Source organism: Pagrus pagrus (assembly GCF_965226575.1).
Source record: "Pagrus pagrus genome assembly, chromosome: 2".
Taxonomy (NCBI): domain Eukaryota; kingdom Metazoa; phylum Chordata; class Actinopteri; order Spariformes; family Sparidae; genus Pagrus; species Pagrus pagrus.
In genome coordinates this window covers 3700076-3723117 of record NC_140186.1, presented here as the reverse complement: position 1 = coordinate 3723117, position 23042 = coordinate 3700076, and the positions used below count along the sequence as shown (strand labels likewise).

At 40.6% G+C, this 23042-nt stretch overlaps 1 protein-coding gene, 1 long non-coding RNA gene and 1 pseudogene across 3 annotated transcripts; all 3 read left to right on the top strand.

Annotated features, from left to right (window-relative positions):
• The first annotated feature begins 1035 nt into the window (after window positions 1-1035).
• LOC311251410 lies at window positions 1036-2507 on the top strand. The gene is made up of 4 exons (XR_014621398.1): window positions 1036-1215; window positions 1532-1549; window positions 1650-1723; window positions 2426-2507. It is a non-coding gene; the product is annotated as an uncharacterized lncRNA (long non-coding RNA).
• Window positions 2508-3078: 571 nt separating this feature from the next.
• LOC311272118 (B-cell receptor CD22-like) lies at window positions 3079-13055 on the top strand (annotated as a pseudogene). The gene is made up of 10 exons: window positions 3079-3103; window positions 3367-3510; window positions 4290-4559; window positions 5760-6028; window positions 6297-6554; window positions 8417-8668; window positions 9958-10048; window positions 10167-10221; window positions 12112-12272; window positions 12467-13055. The product of its transcript is annotated as a B-cell receptor CD22-like (transcript).
• A 1199-nt stretch (window positions 13056-14254) lies between these two features.
• Window positions 14255-22218, top strand: LOC311272110 (hemicentin-2-like; the record flags this gene model as incomplete). The annotated part of the gene is made up of 13 exons (XM_084378274.1): window positions 14255-14309; window positions 15465-15818; window positions 16602-16790; window positions 17010-17363; window positions 18308-18661; window positions 19143-19370; window positions 19477-19746; window positions 19893-20153; window positions 20366-20623; window positions 20884-20971; window positions 21089-21146; window positions 21285-21382; window positions 21480-22218. 12 exons carry the CDS (start codon window positions 14255-14257, stop codon window positions 21369-21371), a joined length of 2556 nt encoding a protein of 851 aa, XP_084234400.1. The 3' UTR covers window positions 21372-21382; window positions 21480-22218.
• Window positions 22219-23042: the final 824 nt, after the last annotated feature.

The window sequence follows — 23042 nt, the reverse complement described above, 5'->3', positions numbered from 1 at the left end:
AGTGACCCACCACTTAAAACAAATGTGGGTCATGGGCAAAAAGAGGGGCACCAATTGTCCCTTCCTCTACTTCAGGCGTTTGGCTCACACCCATCTTTGAACTCGGCCCTCATTTGGATCTCAACTCCACACCTGTAAAGTTTTGTTACTGTATCTTGTACGATTGTGACAAAATCTGTCCACAGAAAGACAGACATAAAAAAACACCTGGCAGTGTTCTCAAAACTGCCTCTGTGGTAGTTCTTGCTGCAGTAGGTGTCCCCAGGACCACGTTTTGCCATGGTGACACGCGCACACACACACACACACACACACACACAGCCATGGTGTGAGGGCAGTTTTTCATGCGTCAACATGCACTAAAGTTGTGAAGTGATGTATCAAACTGTCAGAAGGCTGTTGCACCCTTTTTAAAGCCTGAATCTTCACTGTAGCTGCTGATCAAAGCACAAGCTTGACCACATGTGAAGGGCGTAAATAACGTCTCTTCAAACCATTTTGTGATCTTGGGGCTCCTGGAGGCCTGGTTTACACCTGACAAGCTGTATGGAGCCTCTTTATGTTGGGTTTTTCTGGTAGTTTTTTATCTTTTAAAACAAGTCTTCAGTTGTTGAGGAGAACGCTGCGACACTGTTTCCCTGTGAAGCTCCAGAAATGTTTTGTGGACCACAAAACTTCACCCCACTTTCCATCAGCAAGTCATAATGAAAGAAGTTTTAGTCCAGGCTTCATCACTGTGAGTGCTTCCTCCTCTGTCTGCTTTAAAGGGTCAGTTCACCCAAATTACAAAAAGACACTTTCTCTCTTTCCTTCAGTGGTTTGTAGCCATGCAGATAGTTTTGTTGTGTTTCTCTGCACACTGTGCTAATGTTAGGTGACACTTTTTTCTACATGTTGGACATCTCTGCATAGTTTATCAGTCTGAACCACCTGAACGAGCCAAAGTCATTAAAAACCACTGTGTGTCCTCACCAGATCCTACCAGTCTTCTTGAACTGTGTGTGTCACATGTTCATGGGTTGTTACACTAACAGATGTGGGAGTTTCTCACAGCTCAGTGTTCTGCTTTTCTCTGCACACAGCAGCAACCTGACTGCAGAGTGAACAGAGAAGAAACAAACCAAGAAACAGCAATAACATGTCATTCTCCATCCTCTCTTATAATGAACCCTCTGCTCTTCATCCTCTTCAGTCAAACTGCCTCGTGGTTCACAGGTACAATGCATTCCTGTTCCTTCACTACACCTGCAGACTGTGTGACATCCTGCCTCAGAGCACATAGAGATGAACTGTAGAGGGCAGGTGTAAATATTTACTATCACAATCAAAAATGTGGCTTAATGCATCCCATACTGCATTTATTATTGCATTTATACTTTGCAGCACAACACAACTTTAGTACGATGTGGGTGTTGGCTCGCATTTGGCATGTCATGCATGTTAATAACCTAAAGAGGAAGTACATCTAGTGGTTTAAGAGCCTGATATCTGTCTTCTGCTCACTGACAACTGAGGAATGGCTTCTTTCAAGACGACGTCCGTCTTCATTGTAAGTAGAATTGTTTGTTGATGTGACTGATACTGTAAACCTCCTGTGTGCATCATTATTTTATCTGCTGACATGTTTTATTGTCTCTGAAACCTCACAGAGAGATCAGAGGAGCAGATATGAGTTTAACTGCAGCAGCCAGTGGATTTGTGGTCTTCCTTCTCTCTGTGTCAGGTACAGTTACATTTACTGCATTTAAAGAGGGAATCTTGACTTTTGCATGAAGTAGCTGTGTGCTCAGCACTTTTACACGCTGTAAACTGAGAATATTTTGGGTTTTCAGAACTTTTCCCTTCTCATCCTGTTTAATCTGTTCTAAAGTCGACCCTGGCTGCAGAAGCACCAGCTCATGTGGAGGACGATTAGTTTGTATCTGCAGCTACTTTTATCACAGTCTTGTATACTTACTTCTTGTATATGATCGTACATCTGCACCACCGCCTGCTAATTCTGTTAGTGCTGTCGGACCTCGGTGTGATGTTTCCATGCTATATGCACGCAGCTTATCTCACGTCATAGCTGCTTGAAGCAGTTTCACACACTTCAGTGTTCTGCTTTTATTTTTAGTTTTCACACTTGACTCAGCAGCATCCTGAGCACAGAGTGAACAGAGAGAACTGACCAAGAACAGCACAGACTCTAATAAATAATATTTCTCCTCTTATCCTGGTCAGTAAACTGCATTAAAGGTCACAGGTTCAATACATTCCTGTTCACTTCACTGCACCTTCAGACTGGGTGCACGTTGAGTTTAACTGTAGAAAGCTTGTTCACATCTTCCGCTCTTCCTTTGTTTGTGTTCATCCTGGTGTCGTTCAGAAATAACATACAAAAGTCATTCATTCATTGTGTTTTCTGATGTTCTCTGTGTTACAGTGATACAGGGTCAGGATGGCTGGGGAGTGACTTACAGGCCTTCTAAGATCTGTGCCTTAAAAGGATCAACAGTGGCCATAAGTTGCACCTACAGATACCCATCCAGAGTAAAGAGAGTTGAGAAAACATTCTGGTTTACAAAAGTGAGTAATGATGTTGTGGATCTGACAACAGACCCAGAGTATTCACATCGTGTGCAGTATATCTGTGGTAACAACGACTGCACTCTGAGAATCACAGACCTGAGAGAGAGCGACTCAGCTGAGTACAAGTTCAGATTCATTACAGACCAAGAAGGTGGGAAATATACTGGTTCACCTGGAGTCACTTTGTCTGTCACAGGTAACACTTTCATCTAAATATTTATTAAGTCCTGGGTTTTGTGTGTGTGTGTGTGTGTTGACATTCAGTCTAAAATTAAGACTTCTGTTTCTTATTCACATATTCAGATCTGCAGGTGAGGGTGAACAACTTAAATGTCTATACCTCTGGGCGCCGCTGGGCATGGCTGAAGTGTCACAGCAGTTGTCTTCTACCTGGTCGTCCTCGCTACATCTGGTACAAGAATGGACAGATCGTTCAGGGACAATCACCTAATTATTATCCAGGCTACTTCATTGCTACAGACAACTTTTCCTGTGCTGTAAAAGGACATGAGAACTCCCGCTCTCCTCCACTGTGTGAGTTTACTTACAGTCGTCCACTGAAATAACACCTGGTGGAGCCTTTTGAGCCTACCTTTTGTACTGTACCTTAACTACATGTAATTCAGTGGTATTTGGTGATTCATTGTGCAGAATTGGGTGACAACCAAATCACAGCCCCATGAGATTGTAGATATGATGCATGAATATATTTTTCTGTCTCTGCCTTATGTGGATCCTAATGCCAACAAACATATTGAAATTAAATGTTAAATGTGTTCATGTTTTCTCCTCCAGATGTCCTGAGTGTTGAGTCAGAGAGTTCTGCTGCTGAGATAGTGGAGGGCAGCTCAGTGATTCTGACCTGTAGCAGTGATGCTAACCCAGCAGCTAACTACATCTGGTACAAGGAGAATGGAATTGGAAATTTTGACTTTCTCGGTAGAGAGTCACATTTCTTCAGCTCCATCCAGTCCTCTGACTCTGGAAGGTATTACTGTACAGCTGAGAAACAGCCGGGGAGGACATCTAAATACATCTCTATCAATGTGAAATGTGAGTCAAATTGAGCAAATTGAGCAAATTTGAAAAGCATCAAGCCACTAATGACAACTTTTTAAAGCTTCATCATCAGTCAAGTGTTTCACTGATCATGCACACTCATCCACAGTCTGCTGCTGTTGTTCACTGAGCAGCTACAGTCGATGATGAAATGATGTTTTATTTACAAAGTGTTTCCAGATCTGCACAGATGTTCATTGATCCAGAAAACCAGCTCTAAAGTTTCAGATGCTCCCACACATAAATACACATCCAATGATCCATCCATGATGTTTAGTACTTATACACTAGTTTGTATTGCCACAAACATTTTGATGGGAACAAAATTGCTGTTTCTTAATATGGACACATTTTTAGGATTGTAGGAAGAGAAAACTTTTTGTTCCCCACACAGTTAAATTACAGAACCAACATCATCAGTTGGTGCAATAAATTCACTGGAGAATATCTAAAAATATATAAACAAATGATGGAAGAATTTTCACTTTGTGTCACAAATGAAATCTGACTATTTTATGCCCAACCTAAGAAGACAGCCACTAGTTTTATTTAAGACTTTATGACTAATATTTCCTTATTGTATTTCATTTGATATTTATCTGTAACTCATCTGCAATATTAAAATTAAATGTAAAATGTGTTCATGTTTTCTCCTCCAGACGCTCCAAAGCTTCCCTCTGTGTCAGTGAGTCCCTCTGCTGAGATAGTGGAGGGCAGTTCAGTGACTCTGACCTGTAGCAGTGATGCTAACCCAGCAGCTAACTACACCTGGTACAAGGAGAATAGAGATCCAGACCTTCATCATCTCAGTAAAGAACCACAGCTTGTCTTCAGCTCCATCCAGTCCTCTGACTCTGGAGAGTATTACTGTACAGCTGAGAACGAGCTGGGGAGGAGGACGTCTGAATACATCTCTATTGATGTGACATGTGAGTGAAACACAGGACAGGAGATTAAATGTCACATTCATTGTTTTTTATGTTGTCAGGCCTGTAATACAAACTGGGCTGTGGGGTTTGTTTTCTGTTTTTGTATAACTCTTTAATTTCTTGGATTCTTCTTGTTGACTTTTTGTTGCTTGCTTTTTTTAATTTTGGACTTTGGTTAACAGCATTAAAGCTCGCTTTGCGTTCCTTTACCTGCCTGTCTCTGTGAGCGTCTTGCGTTTGGGTCCATTTTTGCATAATTGTGACATTTTTGTGGCTCTCCAACTTTGTGGAAGTGTAACATTTCACTTCTGGATTTTCTTTTTAACTTGGCAACAATAAGACTTTACCTCCTGTTTCAGTGTCAGTCACCTGCTGTAGTTCACTGAGCAACTGCAGCAGATTTATACTTCTTTCTTCCTCCTGACCTACCTACGAAATAAAGTATTTAAAATGCTCTTTCAAGTGATAATGATCTGAATTCATCTTTACAGATGCTCCAAAGCTTCCCTCTGTGTCAGTGAGTCCCTCTGCTGAGATAGTGGAGGGCAGTTCAGTGAATCTGACCTGTAGCAGTGATGCTAACCCAGCAGCTAATTACACCTGGTACAAGGAGAACTACAAGCTGCTTCAAAGTCCAGAAGGAAGTTATGATTTCACCTCCATCAGCTCTGAGGACGGAGGGAACTACTCATGTAAAGCTCAGAACCAGTATGGACAGAACTCTTCATCTCTGTTTATAGATGTTCAGTGTAAGTCACACATCCCTCCCAGATCATGCATGCTACTATTAAAGCTAATATCAATGGTGTATGTCTCCAGACTTGCTCCAAAAATGTTTTTGTGTCTGTTGTTGGATATAAAGTGTCTCTGCTTTGCACATCAGGGTCACTAGATCTGTTCTTGGAAACATTTCATCAAACAAACTCTTTTCATTACAATAAATTACTCTATTACAATAATAACATATAATAAGCAATCTCTTACTACTTAGTGACCTAACATCCTTTCATGCCCTTACTGCCAAGTTTTAAATTTGCCCAGATATTGACTGAATGCTTTGGGTTCAAGTGATTTGCAAGATAATTTTTGCCTTACCAGAATTGACTTCTCCTTCTTCTTTGAGGCCCCGTCCTGCAGTTCATGGCCTAGTTTTTCTCTGTGTGAAAGTAACCCAACAAAATCTGTACACCTGTCCTCCAGATGCTCCAAAGCTTCCCTCTGTGTCAGTGAGTCCCTCTGCTGAGATAGTGGAGGGCAGTTCAGTGACTCTGACCTGTAGCAGTGATGCTAACCCAGCAGCTAATTACACCTGGTACAAGAAGAATGGAGATCCAGACCTTCAACCCTCAGTAAAGAACCACAGCTTGTCTTCAGCTCCATCCAGTCCTCTGACTCTGGAGAGTATTACTGTACAGCTGAGAACGAGCTGGGGAGGAGGACGTCTGAATACATCTCTATTAACGTGACATGTGAGTGAAACAGTTTATTTAAAAATAACAGATTAAACGTGTCCAGTCTTTGCAGGAGAAGATTTTACTGTCATGTCTACGTTCTTGTGCTCCACATTCTCAGTCAGCTGTAATTCACTGAGCAGCTCCAGGAGACTTGAGGAGTTTTATGCTGTTTTGTGACCCAGATTCAAACAGTGCTACACACAGCCGTTCACACTTTATGGTTTAAATACTACACAATCTATTGTTGTAACACACTTAACCTATTCTCTTAATACGTCTCCAGATGCTCCAAAGCTTCCCTCTGTGTCAGTGAGTCCCTCTGCTGAGATAGTGGAGGGCAGTTCAGTGAATCTGACCTGTAGCAGTGATGCTAACCCAGCAGCTAATTACACCTGGTACAAGGAGAACTACAAGCTGCCTCAAAGTCCAGACGGAAGTTATTATTTCACCTCCATCAGCTCTGAGGACGGAGGGAACTACTCATGCAAGGCTCAGAACCAGTATGGACAGAACTCTTCATCTCTGTTTATAGATGTTCAGTGTAAGTCACACATCCCTCCCAAATCATGCATGCTACTATTAAAGCTAATATCAATGGTGTATGTCTCCAGACTTGCTCCAAAAATGCTTTTGTGTTTGTTGTTGGATATAAAGTGTCTCTGCTTTGCACATCAGGGTCACTAGATCTGTTCTTGGAAACATTTCATCAAACAAACTCTTTTCATTACAATAATTTACTCTATTACAATAATAACATATAATTAAAACTGCAAGCAGTGATGAACGGGCCCTCGCAGTCCCGCGCGTGTCGGGGCATACTGCTGTCGGGGCTTGTTCATGCAACAACTTCCATTGAGGAATCAAAGGTGAAGGCGGTCAAGCTGTTCTTTCGTCATTTAGCAATAAAAGCGCCACCTATTGGGCGATTTGCACCAAATTTTGCACAAACCGTCATGGGGCCATGGAACACGTTGAGCAAATGTTTTGTGGCAATGGGAGTGTATTTGGTCAAGACACGCAAGACTGTTTGTTTGACCACAATGTGCAGGAAATTGTAGTTCTATATTGTGGCCGTTTTCTGGACTATCAAAATTCTTTTAATAACTTTTTGTCAGGAGGGTCCACAGATGCTGTGTGCAAAGTGTCGTGCAAATCGGTGAAATTGCCTGGGAGGATTTCGAAATTTTTCATTTTTGGCGATTTTGCGAATGGAAATGTAGCGCGAAAGTGGGCGTGGCCTACATCACACAAATCAGCTGAATTCAGGGAACACGTAGATATGAGGTTTAAAACTGTGCGACATATTATGTGGGAGTTATTGGGCAAAAATGTTTTTGTCTTGATAATAACACCACCTGCTGGTAATTTTTGGTGTGTGAGTTACAGGGGCCAGTGTATACCACACCTATCAATTTCATATCCATAAGTGTTATGGTGTGGGCACAGTGCCAAATATAAAATTAGACTGCCACCAGACCGGTAAAACTTTCAACGGATATCCTCAGGAGGGCATTGACAATAATTCTACCAAGTTTCGTGTTAATCTGACCAACCGATGTGGAGATATAAAATACTTCAATTTAAAGAGCGCCACCTAGTGGTCATCGGGCAAAATTTTGCACAGAGCCTTAGTGGCTCATGAGGAAGTCGTATCCTGAGTTTCATGTCATTCGGACAAACCAATGTGGAGATATGCCACACATCCTGTTTGGAATGAAATCTGCAGGAAGTTGTTATTTAATAACTTGAGTATTCTTTGGAATATCAAAATGCTTTTAATAACTGTTTGTCAGGAGGGTCCACAGATTGCTGTGTGCAAAGTTTGGTGCAAATTGGTGAAATTGCCTGGGAGGAGTTTGAAAAGGTAGGTTTGCGACATTTCACGAATTTACAATAAAAACGGTAGGCGGATATGGGCGTGGCCTATATCAAGAGATTCAGCCCAATTATTAGAGTTTTTAGCCAAAACGCACTTTCCTTGATTATAGTGCTACCTAGTGGTGGAAATTGACAACGACAACAGATTATAACATATTTCGCCAGGTGTGACATATATTCCAAGTTTGGTGAGTTTTGGGGTATGTTCAGGCAGTGAAAAATGCGATCATACGGACTAAAGAAAACAAATAATAATCCTTACAAAAACATTAGGGACCTCGCAGGTTTCCTGCTCGGGCAATCTCTTACTACTTAGTAAACTAACATCCTTTCATGCCCTTACTACCAGGTTTTAAATTTGCCCAGATATTGACTGAATGCTTTGGGTTCAAGTGATTTGCAAGGGAATTTTTTGCCTTAACAGAATTGACTTCTCCTCCTTCTTTGAGGCCCCGTCCTGCAGTTCATGGCCTAGTTTTCCTCTGTGTGAAAGTAACCCAACAAATCTGTACACCTCTCCTCCAGATCCTCCAAGACTTCCCTCTGTGTCAGTGAGTCCCTCTGCTGAGATACTGGAGGGCAGTTCTGTGACTCTGACCTGTAGCAGTGATGCTAACCCAGCAGCTAACTACACCTGGTACAAGAAGAATGTATACTCACCAAAAGCATCAGGACAGATCTTCACCATCACTGACTTCAGAGCTGAACACAGTGGGAATTATTCCTGTGAAGCCCAGAACAGCAGAGGACGTCATAACGCCACCTTACAGCTAATCGGTATGTTTCAGATTTATTTTTTCACTTACACTTACACATGATGATTTAATGTATAGATGTATGAATGTCCTCAGATTTTCATGACAAATGTTCATCCCATTTAGCTGCATGCATAAATATTGGAGTCCAAGCAGTCGACCGTTCTGAACAGACATATTTTTTTATTATACTGATCATTTCTAAAAACAAAAAGATTGCAGTCTTTAATATCTGAAATCTCAGAATATGGTGACATCACTACAAAGAAGTCAGATGGGGCACGAAACACGAGCAGTAACATGATCAGACACAATTTAAACAAACCCCAGACTCAGTCAGACTTACTTGGAAGAGAAAGCAGAAGTCATTGGTACAATAATGACTCATACTGTCCTTTATAAACATCTGTCTATTTTTAGACTGACTTCCTTGTTTCCCTCTGACCTACTGTTCTTGCTGTGATTGAGCACTTCTACAGTTTTACCTGCACTATTAGGGATTTTTACTGACTCATTTTGCCCTGTTAGGACTTTGTTGTTGTTGTTGTTGTAGTGTTTTCATTGTGCTCCCAGATCTCTGCAATTCACTTGATGAGTGCAATGTTACAAAACTAATTAAAGGAGACCCAAGTTGTAGATGTTTCCTGTGAAGGATGTCACAATGTCTATGATATGGCCAAAACTTTAAGTTTAAAACATTCAACAAATGAACTAACATTATCAACATAATGTTAAAAAAATAACAGTGTTGACATTATGTCAAAGACGCCCATCTTGTCTCGTAATCCCACTTTGTTCCTCAGATGATAGTCTGATAGCCCCTGTAATGGAGACATATGCAGGTGGCTAATTCGCTCATTTCACACGCTCTCTCTATTTCTTGTCAAATAAACTAAACAAAACTATCTCACAAATTGTCAAGAATGGAAATAATTTTACACCTGTTTCCTCACTTAAGAAAAAAACTGTACACTCTCCGAATTCAAGTTTCTTTCTCTCTTTTAACTAAAACGAGGTGAATTGCCTTGTTAACTCGTAGTAAAACACATTTTCTTCAAAGTTGACATAAACAAAAGAAAACAAGCCAAAACAGTCTTGTTTGTCTTTTCCACCGTGACGTTCCAATAATCACCCCTGGTTTGGTCGAAATAAATCCTAAATTCACAGAGTAAGATGTGAAAATACTCTGGCTGCTACTCCACACTGGTTATTATTCTTGCTCATCTCGTGCTTTATGTCTCTACTGAGAGTCCATTTTCCCAGTCCCAGAGTCCCCATCCATCCCTGATTAAGGTTTTCATATTATTACAGTTTTACCACGATTATGGAAAACTGCAGTCATTGGAACAACACCTGCTGTTATCCTGGCTATCATAGGGCTCGCTCTCTTCCTCCTGGTAAGGTGAGTAGATCAGATTAATATAACTATGAACATAAATATCTGAAAATCAGGCTATTTAGCATTAAGTTTGCAAACTAAGTTGTTCATTTCTTTGTAACTAATTTATTCTTTTGACCAGAAAAAACAGGGCTGCAAAGCAATCACCTCAGCCTGACCCGGACAACAGGACACAGGTGAGGGTTAAACAGTTCAATGTAAATTCCCGCTCTGGTTCTTAATTACTATCATGAAGTGCAACTTAAACACTGTGACCGAGAAGCACTCAGTGTCGATCTTATGTCAACTCTCTACTCACTACGGAAGCCCTGAGGGGCAAGTGAGATTTTATTTTTTTTTTTCTGGGCTCCATTTTCTAATTTCTGAATTTTTTTTTTTTCATGTGTGAAACAGAGTGAAAAAAAGTCTTTTTTCACTTGGTAAAAAAAATTTTTTTTCAAAAGTCGAGCTGACTGAAAAATATTTTTTTCATGAGTGATTTTTTTTTTCATGTGTCGAGACAATTAAAAAAAAGATTTCACAAAAAATACGTTTGTATTTTTTTTTGTCTGTGTGTGAAACCCATTTGAAATTTTTTTTTTAAATGAAAACTCTCCTGGAGTACAATGGATGCTTTTCATCTCATTTAGGGCATGAGTAGAGGTGCACTTCTGCCTCTTGTTGTCAAAATGAGTATCACAGAAAGAAACACTTTTTTCACTGTTTCACACAGAGAAACAAAAAATTTAATTCGCGAAAAAAAATGTTCACTCGGCTCGACACATGAAGAAAAAAGTTCGCTCTGTTTCACACATGAAACACCCCTCAGGGCTTCTGTAAATCACTCCTGTGCTTGCTTCTATGAACATTTTGTGTGATCCTCCTCTTCTCTTGGATGTGATTAGATTCAAAGTAAATCCAAACCTTTGTTTTCTGACTGGATGTTGTTTAACCCTCATGTAACTGATAAAAAAGACAAAAAAATTTACTCAGACCACATTTAATACAAAAAATGTTCCATGTCACAAACTGCCATTAAAAATACTATACAGTATATTAATATTATTCTGAACTTTCACTGGGTTACATTTTTCAACCAACATCATTCCCGATAATAACGACCAAATATCCATTCATTTTCAGGATTCAAACCCTTTAAATACCAGTTTGTTAACATGATGCCAACTGTTTTTATAAATGAAAGAAACCACACAAAAAGAGTGATTTTCCATATACTTAATATATAGTATTTTTATGGCAGTTTTTGACATGGAACATTATTTTGCATTGTCTGTTATCAGTTTTATCATGAGGCAGAGGCCTCTATAGGACACAAGGAAAACGGCATGTGTTTGGTCTATGGGCCATAAAATACAGGTAAATTGCCCTGTCTACTGAAAAATAGTGAAAATGACAAAAACTCCTCCAGAACCGCAGAATGAAAGCCTGATAACATGGGATGCATGATTTTATGCTGTGATGACAGCGGGTTGAAAGACACAATAGTTGTAATGGGTTTTATTGGTTCATAATGTGTACAACAGTTTAAGCTGCCTGTCTGTAATATACACAGTGTATTATAAACATATTATATGAGCTGAGGTTGGAAAAAAAACATCTTTGACAAAATGTATAGAATATGAATTAATACAGCCAAAATTATCCAAAATTGAAAGTTAAAAAACCTGTATCACTTCTTATATGCCTTTACTTGACCTTTTTTGAAGGTGACTTTGTGGAATCAAAAACTCCTGTAGGGGTCAAGTGACAAAGACGAATGAGATTCCCCACAGATGTTTGTCAAGCCATTTGACACTCGAGATTTGAATGATGTGTTATGGACTAACACTGGTAAAAGTGTTGCTATAAAAGTGTTTTGTCTTCTGGAGTTGGATGACCGATAAGCTGTATGTCCTTACCAGCCACTAACAGGCACCAACATACACTGAATGCCACTTTGTCTGCCACAAGGATAAGTTAAGGACAGAGGATGAATGAAGATGACTTTCTACCAAAGTTCAACATTGCCACAGTTATGAAATGTAAAAGCAATTTTGTGTTTGCTGTGTTGATCCAATCATTCGTAGGAGCAGGATGACCTTCACTATGCCAGTGTCCACTTCTCTAAGAGCCAGACAGATCCTGTGTACTCCAACATCAGACCAGCCGGACACCACAGACACAAGGAGGGAGAAGAAGAAGTTGAGTACGCCGCTGTCAAATTTACCAGCGCAAGTGCTGCCCCGAGGTAAGCAGCTCTTCTCAAAAGGAACATTATCCTCAGTAAAATCTCAAATTGACATGTATTTAGTAGAGTTGATGAAGTATTTCATTTTAACACAACGTTTTCTGTTCATTTTTTACTGTCACCATTTAGACTTTGAATCAGTTAATTTTATCTCAAGATCCTTTGATTTGTTTTTGTTTTTTTTGTCATCTTAGAAGCAGAGGTCCAGAAACTGGGGAGGATCCATCTGCTCTGTACAGTACAGTCAACAAACAAAACAGTTGAATGCAACAGGAATCTCTCGACTGCCTGTTGTTTCATTTTTCATTCCCACCCATGCTGACAGCATCAGTCTCAGGATGGCAAAGCTAGTCGTTTGGTTGGACCACCACTTTCCAGACCTTCCAGACTGAAACAGCTCAACGTCTACTCGATGGATTTCTGTGAATATTTTGTAGTGACATTCATGGTCAGGGGGGAGACCGTAGATCCTCTGACTTTAGCTCTACTGCCAAAGCTAGGTGACTTTTTGTTTTTTTTGCAACATGTATTAACAACTATTGGATGGATTTTCACAACATTTGGCACACATAAACATCAGTCCATTAAAATAACTAACACCTGAACTTTGGTTTCAAACTGGACGAGAACTGCAGTCTCCTTCCTTCTGTGGACTTAGTTGCCCTTTAAACAACTTCACCTGATTTCTTCCGTTGCTGCTGTAATCATTTGTACAGCCACTAGAGGTCACCGCCTAACAGAAAACATAAATATGGGTTATAATTAGCTGCTTGCCCAGGTGATAGATAGATAGATAGATAGATAGATAGATAGATAGATAGATAGATAGATAGATAGATATTGCTCTTCATCAGCACATTGAAGTGCAGTATTGGAGATGAACTTGCATGAGGTGATCAAGTTGTAGTTTCATACTGCTGCCACTAGATTTTAGCCAAGAGCCAAATTTTACTGATAGAAAACCTCCTCAAAGATCCAGTCAAGTACAAAGTGTCATCTCTATTATGACTTTATTTCCAGTTATTTATACCACATTACCATCACAGCTAATTATAATTATTTGTCTTCATTTTCATACCTATCATTGTTCTCCGTCCCTTCTGTTCTGTATTGCATTTGTTTCCACTTTTCCTTGTTCTGTTCTGTATTAGTTCTATTTTGCTTCAATAAAAGTTTGGTTAAAATCCTCACGGCTCATGTCCACACTAAGTCCACAGCCAGACGACACTGAGAACAGGCCAGAGAAGCTCCAGTTGTGAAGGTCCAGGATTAACACAGTGTCGGCAGACTGCAGACAGATTGCTAATACAGTTATACTGAGTGAGTGAGGGGAAAGTGACTACAAACACACTCCTGCTCTCCGCTGTGAAACATACAAATAGTTAAGCTATGTTCAAAGTTTAGTGTGAGTTACAACCCATCATCATCATCATCATCATATGACTTTCTGCAGCCCTTATTAATGTGGTACATCTTTTAGGTTATGGTGTCAAGGCAGTTGCGATGTCTCATCATGTACTGAAGTGATGTTTACGTTTTTCAGTTCACTATTGAGAGGAGTGACTAAACGCCCTTTTAGATACTGAATAGTGCCGACACTTAGAGTGAGAAAGACATGAAAAACAATCTTCTCTTTCCATAGTGTAAGTGAGGTATTGTAGTGTGGATGAAACCGGTTTGGTACCAGAACTGGTCTCTCACTCATCGTGAAGTTGAGAAAGTCTGCATAGCAACAAACAAGCCATTTTTTGGCATCCAATTCACAATGCACACTAAAAGTGTGAAGAGGAAGGAAGTCTGTATCATAACCTGCTGCTTCTGGTCGTCTGCTCACAGTCCTGACCACACGGGGAACGTTGCCGTTCGAGACAACTTCTTTCTACATTATAAGCAGAAGTGTTTGATCCGACAGTATCTGGTGTAAATCGCTTTTGGATGTGTTTTATCTTTGCTGAAGCCACACAGAGATGAGAGGAGCAGTGATGAGTTTAACAGCAGCAGCAGGTGGATTTGTTGTCTTCCTTCTCTCTATGCCAGGTAATGTATGTCTACATTTACCCTGCAGGACTTTTAGCCTTAAGTGGGATTTAGAATTAAAATAAATCCCAAGAAGGCCATTTTTAAGTGTGTGTCTTTACTGAAGCCCTCTTGTTCTGTAGCATTGCATATTTAGCACTCGTCCTCCTCTTCACGCATGAAACGTCTCTCTGTCTCCTTTTACATGAATTATGGAAGATTATTTGTTGTCTCATCAAAGACAGTACGGGTTGTAGACGCTGGTCGGTTGTCAGTACATTACACCAAGTTTGGACTCGTGTACTTGGGAGTTCGGACATGGCTAGTTCAACTCAGGAGTCCAGACCCCTCTGGGTGGGAGTACACTCACACTTGGTACAATGTTTTGGGTGGAGCTTTTCACCCAATTGACTCTGAGACACAGTCAAAAGATACCTGCTCAATATTTAATGTATAATCAAAATAAATATACATTTGTTATAGATCTAACTGCATTTATTTGTTATGATTTGAATGTATTTATAATCTTTTGTGAAATGTTTTGTGAAATCTTTTGTGAAATGTTGTGAAATGTCTTTTTGTGAAATGAGATCTGTACATACAAGGATCCCAAAGTCCATAGAGGCAGTGCTCCCGAATCTTATCTTTACTGTAGGACAAGCTAACATGGTGGCAACAAATATGAGATTTCATATTTTAAACCAAAATATATCTTTCAAAAGGAGTTATATCAACTTGCTACAGAGACATTAAAACCAGAGGTAAATCGGCAAAGGGCTTGTTGCTATGATACTGTTCTCCACGGGTTGATGATGGCTGTCAGTTTGGGAGCCAGGATGCTAGCTGCCAAGTTAGCTGGCCGGTGGGTTGTCGTCTCGTCCAGAGGCTTCTTCAGTTCTAACTGACTAGTGAAGAGTCGCAGGTTTTAAACCCTGTGAGGGCGTTAACCCTTCGGTGAGGTCACATGTGAGTTCTGAGCTGCAGGGTTGTTTAGGTCACATGTGAGTCGTTTGAGTCAGCTGATGTTTGATAATGGTTAAAAATGATAAATGCCTGAATAAATATCATGTTCAGTTTGACTGTGATGGTACATGTTCCTAGTACAATCATGTATATTAAAATCTGTTGTTTGATGTCATGAATCTGATCTGGTTTCTGATGTTCTCTGTGTTACAGTGATACGAGGTGAGGATGACTGGGGAGTGACTTACAGCACTACTCAGATCTGTGCCTTAGAAGGATCGACAGTGGACATACGCTGCACCTACAGATACCCATCAACAGAAAACGCTGTTACTAGAGTTGAACAAGTGATATGGTTTACTAGAGGAAGTTCTCGTCAACCCGTGGATCTGAGAAAGGACTCAAGTTATGTGGGCCGTGTGCAGTATATCTGTGGTAACAACAACTGCACTCTGAGAATCACAGACCTGAGAGAGAGAGACTCAGCTGAGTACATGTTCAGGTTCATAACAAACCAACCAGGTGGGAGATATACTGGTTCACCTGGAGTCACTTTGAGGGTCACAGGTAAGATTTATATTTGTTATATTTCTTTTCTGCAAACCACAGGTATGTTGAAAGTTCCTTAATTCCTTATGTTGCAATTTCACTGTAATTTAGGTTGAATTTTATGTTGTGACAACGCTGTCTTATGTTCTGGTTAGGTTTAGGCACAAAACCCACTTGGTTAGGGTCAGGAAGAGATCATGTTTTGGATTAAAAGACCACAAACAGCTGGAGATGCTCCAAATTTTCATCAAAAACGTCACCCTTGTGTTACCACAAATATGGCTGGAAATTGTCCCGAGTTCTCCTTAAAATCTCCAGTGGTTTGTTGAAACACAGTCTCGAACTGTGGTCACTGGCTTGGTAGCCTCACATGTAACTCCACCACCATGCTCTCCACCTCCAGTGGAGAGTGAGGTCAGAAACTTGTAATGTGAATGTAGTAAGACATGTTTTGTAGAGACGACAATATGGTGCATCGGCCAAAAACATGTACACATGTGAACAAATCTGCGGTTTGCAGAAATAATAACTGCAAACATTTTATCTGGGCGACTGGGCTGTGTGATCACATGACCTGAAGTGCACATTTCGGTTATGTCATGGTACCTGAGCCAGCTCTGATTGCTGAGTGAAGACAGGTTAATGTGAGTGAAAGCTGTGAATTGTAAGCAAAAGTCTCTTTAGACTAAATTCTCTTCACCATTTATTGTTCCCACATCAGTGCATAGATACTGTGAATGTGTTTTGTCATTAACATGTGTGAGTAAAAATCTCATTTCTGTTCCTTCTTCACAAATCCAGATCTACAGGTGCAGGTAAAGGAAGTCCGGCAGGGTTTTAGCAGGACTGTGCTGAAGTGTCACAGTCGTTGTCTGCCAGACATTTCTTCCTACATCTGGTACACGAATGGACAGAAAGTTCAGGAAGGAACATCTTCATATCCAGGCAACGTTTATCCCACAGACAGCTACTCCTGTGCCCTTAAAGGACGTGAGGATTTTCCTTCTCCTTCAGTGTGTGAGTTTACTACTGTGCTGGCACTTTAACCTATTGCACAGTGACCGCAAGCATTTTAAACATGGTTGATCCCACTTCCCCTTTCTATATTAACACCAACCGTTCAGCATTGAGCTCTACAGAATCACTTCTCTCTGTGTTACAGCTGTGAAAGATTTAACTTTCATGTTCCTTCATTTGTTTATGTTTCAGGTGTCTATGGGCAGTCCTGCAACAGAGCGACTTACACTGACAGAAGCATCTGTGCCTTCAAAGGCTCATCAGTGGACATTTCTTGCATGTACAACAGTCATGAACCGATCACATCCAAATTCTGGTTCAGTCCTGAACGTTCTCATCAGTGGCAGAGTCCTTCACAGCCTGAGGACCTTAGTGAAGACTCCCAGTTTGCAGGTCGTGTTCAGGTCCTTGAAACAGAGACAGGACGCTCCACTCTGAGAATCACTGACCTGACAGAGAGTGATTCAGCTCAGTATCACTTCAAATTCAACACAGAAGGTTTTGAATGGAGGAGTAGTTTACCTGCTACAACTCTGACTGTCACAGGTACTGATGAACACACACTGATGTTATCTATACTATATATACGTATGTGTGTGTTAGGGTTAGTGTTAGGGTTACAGTTAACTCTATGCAGTCACAGGATCTGTATTCATATTTGAGCCAAATGTAACAGTTTGATCTGAGCGTGTGTTCAGATACTTATTTCTTTTTGCTCCAACTTAAATAAATTATGTGAGCGTTTTCTTTCCTTCCTTCCTTCCTTCCTTCCTTCCTTCCTAGATCCAGATGTGCAGGTGCTAGTGAGGCCTTTAGATTCTTCTTCGGCAGAGCTGCAGTGTCACAGCAGTTGTCTACCTGATCGTTCTTCCTACATCTGGTACATAAGTGGACAGTTCTCTTGGAGGACAACTTCTTCTTTTTACAGAGTCTACACTGATCCAGCCAGCAGTTATTCCTGTGCCTTTGGAAGACATGAGGATTCCCCCTCTCCTTCAGTCTGTGAGTTTACATCTTCATCACGATTAGAAAGTAAAGCGCTCACAATTCAAGATGTAACAGCCTGATTTGTGATTAAGTATTTAGTTCGTCTTTCTGTTTCAGTTTTTTGGATCACAGAAGCCTTGAACTGATCTCTAGACCTAGTGTTTCAACCCAACAGCCACTGTCGATCTGTTCCTATATCCTTTACTTTTCCTTTTCTTGCTCACTCGGTCAACCTGCCTCTTTAGACTAGTTTTAGATGCAAGAACCTCACAAGTCCAGAAAGTAACTTACATCATCAAGTTTCCTTTTGGAAATCATGTAAAAATATGCCACAAATGGGAACAACTATACATTAATTTTAGTAATCGACACATTTACACGCTTATATTCTTTCTTTATCTTCATGGAAAATAGTGTTTTCATTTTCCTTTCAACTGTTTTGTATTTTTAAATCGATGTGCCTTAGATGGACTCACTTTTGTTTTAATGTTTTTATCTTTCAGGTGTCAAAGGTCAATCCTGCGTCAGAGTGATTTACACTGACAGAAGCATCTGTGCCTCCAAAGGCTCATCAGTGGACATTTCTTGCATGTACAACAGTCATGAAACTATCAGATCTAAATTCTGGTTCAGTCCTGAACGTTCTCATCAGTGGCAGAGTCCTTCACAGCCTGAGGACCTTAGTGAAGACTCCCAGTTTGCAGGTCGTGTTCAGGTCCTTGAAACAGAGACAGGACGCTCCACTCTGAGAATCACTGACCTGACAGAGAGTGATTCAGCTCAGTATCATTTCAAATTCAACACAACAAGCTTTGAATGGAGGAGTAGTTTACCTGGTACAACTCTGACTGTCACAGGTACTGATGAACACACACTGATATTGACAGCACTTTACTTAAAACCTTTTGTACCACTTTCTTATAAGGTGACCTTAAAGAGATTATAAACTGTAACTAAAGGCTTTATCAACAATTAAACAATTATTTACAAATGCTTTGTAGATTAGTGAATCAGCATTAATATGAATAACATTTGGGGTTGCCTTTACATTGTGAGGCAGCTGGACTCCCACGATCAGATGATTATGTGATCATCATCAGAAAGTGGTACAGAAAACTCTGATTACAACTTGACTACAAGCTTGATACATTATAATTATAGAATAACTGTGTTTTTATGATTTTCATGGATTTGTATCAACCTCAACTCCCAGTTTTGATGGGTTATTTATCGTTTTTGTTATGGATGTCTTGAAGTACTGCACTGACAACTGTAATGATTATGTGTGTGTGTTTTCAATGTTAACCAATGACACTGTGTTCGTCCTCTCATATCCAGCTCTGCAGGTGCAGCTGACCAGAATAAAAGTCCACCAGTCTGATACTGAGGCAGAGCTGAAGTGTCACAGCAGCTGCAGTCCAGCTGGTCGTCTTTCCTACGTCTGGTTCAAGAACGGACAGAAAATCATGAAAGAGGAAAGTTCTGTATATAAAGACAGATTTTATCCTGGAGACAACATCTCCTGTGCTTTGAAGGGACACGAGACGTACGGCTCCCCCTTAGTGTGTGAGTTTGCTCTGATTTCTATCACAAGTAACAATCACCCTCTGTTTCTCACTTTGCATCTAATATTGCTTCTCCAGCTATTAAACAAATTTGTTACCTCCTCCAGATGCTCTGAAGCTTCCCTCTGTGTCAGTGAGTCCCTCTGCTGAGATAGTGGAGGGCAGTTCAGTGACTCTGACCTGTAGCAGTGATGCTAACCCAGCAGCTAACTACACCTGGTACAAGAAGAATGGAGATCCAGACCTTCAACCTCTCAGTAAAGAATTGCAGCTTGTCTTCAGCTCCATCCAGTCCTCTGACTCTGGAGAGTATTACTGTACAGCTGAGAAGGAGCTGGGGAGGAGGACGTCTGAATACATCTCTATTAATGTGACATGTGAGTGATAATCATGATTGAAAGCTCTGTCTGCTTCACATTCACAGTCTGATGCTATAGTTCACTGAGCAGCTCCAGTGGTTGCTGATGGAGATTCACAATGTGTGGCTGATTTAATAGTTAACTTGTTAAATCATCTCCTCCAGATGCTCCAAAGACCTCCTCTGTGTCAGTGAGCCCCTCTGCTGAGATAGTGGAGGGCAGTTCAGTGACTCTGACCTGTAGCAGTGATGCTAACCCAGCAGTTAACTACACCTGGTACAAGGAGAATCAAGAAGTTTTTCAAGGACAAGAAGGAAGTTATCATTTCTCCTCCATCAGCTCTGAGGACAGAGGGAACTACTCCTGCAAGTCTGAGAATCAACACGGCCGTTTAGGTTCTGAGTCTGTATTTATTGATGTCCAGTGTAAGTATGAAACATGAGTGCTTCTGTTAGTCCAACGATGGATTTACAAGAAGGGACCAGTGGGTTGATTTGTGCTGTTGGAGAAGTGAATTCATGACAGAGACAGAGGGACACAGAGGATGTTTTTGTACATTTCAGTTAACACTTACAAAACCTGTCCTAGTACACAACATGTTACATAATGAACTCTCTTTGTGTATACTCTCCTCCAGATGCTCCAAGACTTCCCTCTGTGTCAGTGAGTCCCTCTGCTGAGATAGTGGAGGGCAGTTCAGCGACTCTGACCTGTAGCAGTGATGCTAACCCAGCAGCTAACTACACCTGGTACAAGGAGAATGAAGACTCACCAAAAGCATCAGGACAGATCTTCACCGTCACTGACTTCAGAGCTGAACACAGTGGGAATTATTCCTGTGAAGCCCAGAACAGAAGAGGAAGAAATAAAACCACCGTACATCTGAGTGTGGCAGGTAAGTTATCCTCCTTCACCTGCACACACACCTGTTTACTGCACCAGACCAGATTAACATGTTAATATGTAACAAGTCATAACTGGTGCAAAGAAAACAACATTTCCTGTCTGCGTTCAGAGACAGTTTTTCTGTAGCTGTGTTCAGGGAGGAACCTCCATCATGTCAGAGGTGGATGACTCTGACTGACTGATTAACAGACAGCATCACCTGGAAAAGTGATTTATTCATTTTCATCACATATCTGTGTGTATTTCTAGTGAATTCAACAATGATAATGAACATCATCAGGGGGACTGTGGTGGTCTTGATGCTGATTCCTCTTCTTCTCCTGAGTCTGTGGACGAGGTAAAACAATCAGAATCCATCTGCTCTTTTATTTTCTTCTTCAGACTTCATTTAGTTTTAGTGATATGAGTTTCTCAATGTTGAATTTTGTATTTGTTGTTGTTGGACTCAATCCAGGAAGAAGAAAACTCTGAGCTCCACCACTGTACCACAAGAACCTGTCGAGATGATAGAGGTGAGACAGAGAGAGAGAGAGAGGCCATCTTGACAAAACTTCCTCTATATCACAGTTATAATAACTTGGCTGATCTGATTTTATGCCGGTTCATGAATGAGGTCTTTTGAGCCTCATTTTGTCGTCTCTCCTCACCAGTTGGACTCTTGTCCTGAGTATGAGAACGTCTCAGACTTCACTGCAGCACAGACAGAAGACACAGAGCAGCAGGAGGACATGCTGTGAAGTCCAGTCAGGTTAGAGACTCCTGCATGGAATAAAACATCCCGACTTTAGATTCACAGTCACAGTCACAACTCAAACTTTACACATGTTTTGTGTGATTCTCTTCAGATGCAGCTGAACCAGAGGCAGGACTCACCTGATGGACACAAAGAAGTACCACATTGAAACATCACAGAGGAGAGCGAGGCTGTGGAGGATGTGGGGGAAGTGGACACATTTACCTTCAGCTCCAAAAGTTTTCATGTTCAGTTTTCAGTAGCAGCAGCAGGTAGGAGTCGGCAGCACAGACAGTCAGCAGCAGCATGTAGCAGGAAGTTTAGAAGAATGTGGAGTCGGCAGCTTCAACTGAATCACGTCGAGGTGTCAGACATGATTTATTGTTCACATCAGCTTACTGCTTCAACTATGAGAGCTTATTTTTACCTGTACAGTCAGTTATATTATAGAAATTGATGAGTCGTTAAACAAAATGTATTTTGAAATTCTCCAGAACAATAAATAATATTTGAAAAATCTCTGATCAGCTTCTGGGTTTTCACCTGTCCTGGCTGACAAAGCCAATAAAGTGTGTTCAAAGTGAGACAGTGAGCTGAGAGCATCACATTTGACTTCATGTACAGTTTATATTTTCACACATTAAAACCAAACATAAGTCCAGTAGTGAAACACTTTGACAGATGTTACATTTTCCAATTATTTCTGCTGCTGAGTCAAATCAACAGCCAGCTTCCACAACAAGTGAAGGACCTGTTGGACAGCTCTGTAGGTGGAAACATTAGTGTGCAAAACCTTTAAGTTTCAGCTTTAAACTAATTATTTTTCTGTTAATTTTTGAGATTATTATTTGTTCACCAGATATCAAGACATTTAAATTCAAATCTGTCCTTTAGTTTTGGATTATTTCTCACCTTCTCACATTTTGTGTCCATAAGAATGAAATGTGCCACAGTTTAATGGATCATTATGATTTGAGATGTTGCTGATATGAAGATGCACAGAGAAAGTTTTTACTGAGGAGGACCTGAACTTATATTTGAGCAATAAATCTCCATTAGGTTTGATTAAATTCTTTTGGGGTGATTGAACGAAGCAGAGTAGATCCAGGTTGACTAAAGAAGAATGGTAGAATAAAAGTCCAGGTTTATGATCACCACTCTGAACTATAGACTCCTGAACTCAATCACTACCTGTGATGCTTCATAAATTAAATGTCCAGTGTAAACAAGTCAAAATAAAGTTTTGGTCCTAAAATGTGAAAATAAAGTAAATCTGAATGTGATGTAACATTCAGTGATGGAGGATAAAATGTTGTTTCAGGCTCCTGATTCAGTATCTCTGATGTTTCTCTGCCCTCTAGTGGGGAAGTTTAAGTGTGGCACATTCAGGCTTCATCACTGTGACTGCTTCCTCCTCTGTCTGCTTTAAAGGGTCAGTTCACCCAAATTACAAGAAGACACTTTCTCTCTTTCCTTCAGTGGTTTGTAGCCATGCAGATAGTTTTGTTGTGTTTCTCTGCACACTGTGAGGTTTGGGTGTTTTCTTCAAATGTTAGGTGACACTTTTTTCTACATGTTGGACATCTCTGCACAGTTCATCGATCTGAACCACCTGAACGAGCCAAAGTCATTAAAAGCCACTGTGTGTTCTTATCAGATCCTCCCAGTCTTCTTG